At 41.1% G+C, this 7,532-nt stretch overlaps 1 protein-coding gene across 5 annotated transcripts; it reads left to right on the forward strand.

Moving 5' to 3' along the window:
- The first annotated feature begins 1,270 nt into the window (after window positions 1-1,270).
- Window positions 1,271-7,195, forward strand: LOC106599059 (piggyBac transposable element-derived protein 4). Of its 5 annotated transcripts, none has more exons than XM_014190114.2 (4): window positions 1,271-1,369; window positions 1,610-1,688; window positions 2,297-2,455; window positions 4,486-7,195. In XM_014190114.2, the coding sequence occupies exons 1-4, from the start codon at window positions 1,309-1,311 to the stop codon at window positions 6,716-6,718; spliced, it is 2,532 nt and encodes an 843-aa protein (XP_014045589.2). In that variant the 5' UTR covers window positions 1,271-1,308; the 3' UTR covers window positions 6,719-7,195. The 5 variants fall into 5 exon arrangements, with proteins under 5 accessions (XP_014045589.2, XP_014045592.2, XP_014045590.2 ...); XM_014190117.2 differs by having other exon boundaries at window positions 1,350-1,458; XM_014190115.2 differs by having other exon boundaries at window positions 1,355-1,446.
- The last annotated feature ends 337 nt before the right edge of the window (window positions 7,196-7,532 follow it).

Here is a 7,532-nt window from a genome sequence, read left to right on the forward strand (position 1 = left end):
AACTGTAGGGTTACCCAGGGTGCTGGAGATCAGAGGTGTCCGTTGAGAGAAAGGCAGGTTGAGGTTGCCAGGATCAGAGTAGTGCAGAAGGTGTTGACTGCTGAGGCAGTGAAGAGAGGAAGATAGATCCAGGGTGAGGGATTCTAAGAGGATCCCTGTGAGTAGGACGAGGCCAATAGAGAGTGATACAAACAACATGTGCTTCAATAAGATATATTTTTTGGGCATTCATGGCCATGGTTGTCAATTGTACCGCAGGAATGAAACATAAATCACAGAGGATAGATGTTGTGGTGGCAGCTGCAGAGAAGTACTTTGGTGTACAAGATTTTACTGCAGAAGAGTTACATGATGTTTTGAACGATAGTGTCCCGTCCTCCCAGGCTGCTGGTCTGGAGTAGGATCAGATGGGGAAAAAGTAGTGGAATAGTGGTGAATTTCTTATGGATCCAGGGTTAGTTGGTAGGGCATTTAATTATCTATGTACTACAAAGTGTAATAGAGCCCCCACAGTGGAGGTCTCATAATGCCGATAAAACCTAGTGAACCAAAATGGTTCCAATCGTTTTTCCACAGTTCATTTTTCTCATAGGGAATTTTAGAAACACTTAAAATAAGGACTGTTTTTTTAAATAGCTTACCCTGGCATGACGTTTTGATAACCATGTAAATCTCTCTCGGACAAGGTGACTTTTATTCGTATATTCGGCACTATTTACACTCCAAATCGAAAATGCTAATTAGTATCAAAGTAGACATAATGCAATAGTACAAATCCCTGCGAACTCCTGCCCGCCATCCCTAGCTGACACCTTCCTAACAGATATTGTGTCAATTTAAAACTTGCACAAGGCAGTTCACAGAATTGACAATTTAAAGAAATGTAGCCAATTTATTAATTACAAAATGTAGCTAACATTAGATAGTTAATCCAGAGATTATTACCTTTGTCTCGATTAGTCAGTCTCATCCAGATCATCATGGCATTTGTAGTTCTTTATGATAGCCTAATTAGAGTTTCATTTTTGTGTAAATTCAGGCGAATATATTGATAAAAGTCACCTTGTCCTAGAGAGATTTAGTTGGTTATCAAAATGTCACGCCAGGGTAAGTCTACACAAAACATAGTCCTCATTTTAATTGTTTCTAAAATCCCCTAGGGGAAACATGAATGGCGGAAAAACGATTGGAACAATTTCCTTGTTTGACCGCTAGGTTTTATGGGTGTTGTGACTCATACTGTTGTACTCTATGAATTCATACCTCCGAATAGTAGGCTGATACATAGGCGATACAGTAGGTGGCGGCATGCACCTATTACATCTGTTTGCTGACAGTCAAAATACCAAAAAAGAAGAAGTAGAATTTGGTAGGTGGCGTGTATGTGCTGTGTGTTGTTTTTGGTTGCGTTGTGAGAACTCTGTGTTGAGCAGCGGCGGAAGAGAGGTAATAACAGAGGTGCATATCTCTAGTAAGAATTTGGGATGGTGTTTGGGTTATGTAACCTGTTAGAAACGTAAATATTAAGCATATATAACTGAAAGGCCCAAGTGCTGCTGTGGGTTTGGTAGAATGACGTTATGGCTGCGATCATGTGTTTTGGCTTCAGGCAGAACCAGTGGACAAACAGCCAAGATGGAGCTGGAGGAGGTGCAGGACAAACGCTCCCTCTCTGAATGCGATAAGAGGTAGTATGCCTGAAGTACTTTCATATAAATTGCAAACATGTTAAAATACTTCTCCCAAAGAACACGTATTCCAAAAAAATGACCATTTATAACCATTACGTCACATAAAATGCAAAAATGTGTTCTAATGCAAATGAATGGTTCTGCATTATGTCTCTATGAAAGTCCTTTATCACACAGAGGAAAAGCTGTTTTATTTATCAACGATTGCCCAAAACAGCAAGAAAGATAGTGAGTCACAGCCTCACTATTAAATGCAGATTGATCTATTTTAATATACCTTGCTGATTAAATACATTACATTTTAGCTTTCATAGGGTGGTCCTGTGAGCAAGAGTCACACCTATATTTCTTGACTTTCTTGTGATTTTTGTCTGCACCTTGACTCCTATTGCTGCAAGCTACAAATCTGGTATGACTCCAGTCTTTGCTCCCCTTCTCCACATTTGATGTTGATCAATCTACTGGCATTTAGAAATATGGCACACACAGTTAATGAGTTGAGAACATGCATCATATGATCAATTGTTTGCTCTGTGCTCCAGTCTGGGCTCCCACTTAATTTGTGTGAATTCATTTCCATTGTTTTTGTCTGAATTGCCTTCCAGGAAGAAGGCAATGCAACCTGAGAACAGCAGCGTTGTTCAAGATGATAATGGAAAGGAAGCAGGAGAAATTAATTCTGATGGAGAATCTCAGGGATGTGGCAGCAACGATTCATTTCTAGATTCCATCTTTGAAGAAGAGTTGGATCGACTTTTGGACCTGTGAGTTGAACTATTACATTATTCAGAGTGGATAGCGTTTTAATTTAAGCATCCACTCAGTATTGTTTCCTTAAATATCTTTAATGTTCTATCACCCATTTTACACATTTTGATATTGAGTAATTTGCATTTTAATTTATTGAAATGACCACACCCAGTGTGATATTTATAGTTTGTTAATTATATACACTACCAGTCAAAAGTTTTAGAACACCCACTAATTCAAGGGTTGTTCTTTATTTTGTTCTACATTGTGGAATAATAGTGAAGACGTCAAAACTATGAAATAACACATGGAATCATGTAGTAACCAAAAAAGTGTTAAAACAAATCAAAATATATTTTAGATACTTCAACTAGCCACCCTTTGCCTTGATGACAGCTTTGCACACTCTTGCCATTCTCTCAACCAACTTCATGAGGTAGTCACCTGGAATACATTTCAATTAACAGGTGTGCCTTGTTAAAAGTAAATCTGTGGAATTTCTTTCCTTCTTAATGTGCTTGAGCCAAACAGTTGTCTTGTGACAAGGTAGGGGTGGTATACAGAAGATAGCCTTTTTTGGTAAAAGACCAAGTCCATATTATGGAAAGAACAGTTCAAATAAGCAAAGAGAAATGACAGTCCATCATTACTTTAAGACATGAAGGTCAGTCAATATGGAACATTTCAAGAACTTTGAAAGTTTCTTCAAGTGCAGTCTCAAAAACCATCAAGCACTATGATGAAACTGGCTCTCATGAGGACCGCCACAGGAAAGGAAGACGCAGAGTTACCTCTGCTGCAGAGTATAAGTTCATTAGAGTTACCAGCCTCAGAAATCGGCAATTAACTTTACCTCAGATTGTAGCCCAAATAAATGCTTCAGAGTTCAAGTAGCAGACACATCTCAACATTAACTGTTCAGAGGAGACTGCGTGAGTCAGGCATTCATGGTTGAATTTCTGCAAAGAAACCACAACCAATGGACAGCAATAATAAGAAGAGACTTGCTTGGGCCAAGAAACATGAGCAATGGACATTAGACTGGGGAAAATGTGTCCTTTGGCCGGAGTCCAAATTGGAGACTTTTGGTTCCAACCGCCGTGTCTTTGTGAGATGCTGTGTGGGTGAACGGATGATCTCCGCATGTGTATTTCCCACCATAAAGCATGGAGGAGGTGGTGTTATGGTGTGGGGGTGCTTTGCTGGTGGCACTGTCTGTGATTTATTTAGAATTCAAGGCACACTTAACCAGCACGGCTACCACAGTATTCTGCAGTAATACGCCATCCCATCTGGGGTTTTTTTTCCAACAGGACAATGACCCAACACACCTCCAGGCTATATAGGGGCTATTTTACCAAGAAGGAGATTGATGGAGTGCTGCATCAGATGACCTGGCCTCCACAATCCTCCGACTTCAACCAAATTGAGATGGTTTGGGATGAGTTGGACCGCAGAGTGAAGGATAAGCAGCCAACAAGTGCTCAGCATATGTGGGAACTCCAAGACTTTTGGAAAAGCATTCCAGGTGAAGCTGGTTGAGAGAATGTCAAGAGAGTGCAAAGCTGTCATCAAGACAAAGGGTGGCTACTTTTAAGAATCTAAAATATTCGTTTTTTTGGGTTACTACATGATTCCATATGTGTTATTTCCTAGTTTTGATGTATTCACTATTATTCTACAATGTAAAAAATAAAGAAAAACCCTTGAATGAGTAGGTGTTCTAAAACTTTTGACCAGTAGTGTATACCTATTGATTCTTGAAAAATAACACTAATGTCTCATGGGCCTAGTTGAACTGTATAAAATGTATTTGTAAACAAACAATATAAAACGGGTTAGAAAACCTATCATTTTGGCCTTATGGACTGTATTATTCAGTATTATTTTCCTAAATCTGTAATTTTGCATAAATCTGTAATTTTATCAACAAACCCAACCTTTCTCTAAGTAAGTTGATAGAAACCAGATTGTCACAATGATGCTGTTTATATGTATGGCACCACCTAAAACATATTCTATTCTTTTATTAATTGTTTTTCAGAGATGAGAATGAAGACCTTCCTTATCTGACGGAACCTTCAGAGGCTATGGAGGGGGATGATTCCCCTCCCAATGGAACAGAAGTTACAGAAACTAGAAGGGGAGATGACTTCACTCCCAACAGGACAGAAGTTACAGAGACTATAGAGGAGGATGAATACCGTCCAGATGGGACAGAAGTTACAGAGACTAGAGGGGGAGATGACTCTCTTCCAATTATGACACGGCTCAGGGTAAGGGGCATCTCCTCTCGCCCTAAGAGAGAACTTTCAGAGTCAAGTGAGGAAGATGGAGAAGACCTTCCCCCTGATACAGAAGTCATCGAGAGCAGGGCTTTAAAAAGAACAAAACTCATCTCAAGCCCCAAAGCAGCACCGCAAAGGAAGGCCAGGCCTCCATCCTCTCCTCCCTGGACACCCAGCCCTGCCAAATCCAAAAACAGAGCTCATGCAGCCACACCTCTTTTCAGTGGGTCAGAGAGGAAGTGGAGGACTGAGGATGAACCAGACCAAGAGCATAAACGGTTACCTTTCGAACCAGCTAGGACTCCTGGACCCCAGCTAGACACTTCAAAGCACTACACTGTTCTAGAGCTCTTCCAGCTCTTCTTCAGTAATGCTGTTGTTGATACTCTTTGCTCAAACACCAACAAGAATGCCAAGAGAAGACAGGAACATGGAATCAAAGAACCATGGAAACCTGTGTCTGTGGAGGAAATGTACAAATACCTCAGCATTGTAATCTATATGGGTCTGCTGAATGTGCACACTGTATCAGACTACTGGAATCGAAACAGAATATATTGTCTTCCTTTTTGTTGTACAGTCATGACTATGACAAGATTTCGGGCAATCACCTATTCACTGCACATGAGTGACCCAGCAGAAGATGAGGAAAACGACAAGAAGAAGGGGACTGCGGGGTATGATTGGCTCGTGAGAATCAAACCTCTCAAAGACCAGATATTGGCGGCATGCAGAGCCTTCTACCACCCATTCCAGAACCTTTCCATTGATGAGCGCATGGTGCGCTCCAAGGCCCGCCACAGCCTCAAACAATACATTAAATCCAAGCCCTACAGGTATGGATTCAAGCTGTATGTTTTAGCAGATTCAAGAAATGGCTACACCTGCGACTTCAATGTCTTTATGAGCAAGAACCCATCTGCTTCAGGCAAAGGGGAGAGCTATGATGTTGCCATGAACCTGTTGAAGGTGCCTTACTTGGGCACTGGGTACCACATTTATGTTGATAACTTCTTCACCAGCACAACTTTCTTCCGTGACCTGTACAAAAAGAAATTGGGAGCATGTGGAACCATACGTGAAATCCGTGTGGGCATCCGAGAAAACAGCATGCCTGCTCGAGCAGAGAAAGGAACCATCCGCTGGCTCCGTGATGGGGAGCTGCTCTTCACCAAGTGGATGGGCGCACAACCAGTCACCATGTGTACCACCATTCATAAGGCATTCGCAGGGGAGCAGGTCAAAATCAGGAAACAGAGCAAAAATGGATCCTGGACAACAGAGTTCATACCCGTCCCAGAGGCAATCAAGCCGTACAACAAGTATATGGGGGGTGTGGACCTGTCTGATTCCCTTATCAAATGCTACAGTGTGGCCCACAAAACCATGAAGTGGTACAAGACCTTCTTCTTCCACTTTGTAGACATTGCTGTGGTGAACAGCTTCCTCCTGCAGAAGGACATGGCCCAGATGAACAAGAAAAAGCCCATGACCCACAAGCAGTTCAGGGAGCAGCTGTGCCTGCAGCTTGCTGACATTAGTAAGCAGGATGAGGCTGAAGAAGAGTCTTCAGAGGAGGAGGAGGAGGAGGAGGAGGAGGAAGAACAACCAGAAGAAGAGAAGGAATTGGTGGAAGTGAAGCGACCATGCTACCCTGTACCCATAATTGATCCAACCACTGTTGACTCCTCGCAAAGAAAATCTAGTGGCAGGAAGAAATGTTGTCTGTGCAAGGAAAGCCAGACCAACTGGCAGTGTGAGTCCTGTCAGGTAGCACTCTGTATGATACCAGACAGAAACTGCTTCAGAGTTTGGCACATGAATAAAAAGGATCTCGTAGCAGAAGTTTTCAAGAGGCATATAAAGTACAACCCATACCCTACCCATCCTTGGATGGAATATGGGGGGAAAAAAATTGAATTTAAGTCTCAAAAACAGGCTCAGAGTTTCATTAAACGTCATTTTGGCTTGAGGAACAACAGGAAGTAAAGCTATTTTGCTGTCCTGTGCGCACTAATGATCCTACCACTATTGACATCTCTCAAAGAGAAACCGTGGGCAGGAAGAACTGTTGTCTGTGCAAGACCACTGTGAGTCCTGTCAGGCGCCGCTCTGTATGGTAGAAGACAGGAACTGCTTCTGGTTCTGAGTGTGGCAGAGGGATCAATAGAATGTCTCTGGCACAACTTTTCAGTTGCATTGATAATACCAGTGGTCTCAAGTGGGATGATGATGATGGTAATGATTATTATTATGGTTAGGCCTATTATTTGTATTGTTTTATTATTTTAGTTTATTCTATTAATATTTGTGCCCATGAATGATCCCAGTACTCTTAAAATCTCTCACAGATGTACTGTACACATGAAGTGTCATTTGTGCAATGATTATTTAGATGATTTTGCAGAGTTAGTCTTGCCAGAAACTGCTTCAAAATATGGAATGTGATTAAAGACAATGAACAGACTGATGCAAATATGTTTTTCCCCTGGACTATAAGCTTTCTGAAATAGGTAATAGAAGAGTGTTGTTCAACTTGCCAAGATTTTGCAAGTTCATGGGGAGGTAATAGAAAAAAGTATTAGATTAATATTGCCCCTAGCCTGTGTGCAAAGTTGGTATATACAGTGCCTTCAGAAAGTATTCATATCCCTTCACTTATTCCACATTTTGTTGTCTGAATTCAAAATGGATTAAATATTTTTTTAAATCTTACCCATCTACACACTAACCTATAATGGCAACATGAAAACATGTTTTTAGAAATGTATGCAAATTAATTGAAAATGTAAGTACAGAAATA

The sequence above is a fragment of the Salmo salar genome, chromosome ssa03, assembly GCF_905237065.1.
Source record: "Salmo salar chromosome ssa03, Ssal_v3.1, whole genome shotgun sequence".
Lineage (NCBI taxonomy): Eukaryota > Metazoa > Chordata > Actinopteri > Salmoniformes > Salmonidae > Salmo > Salmo salar.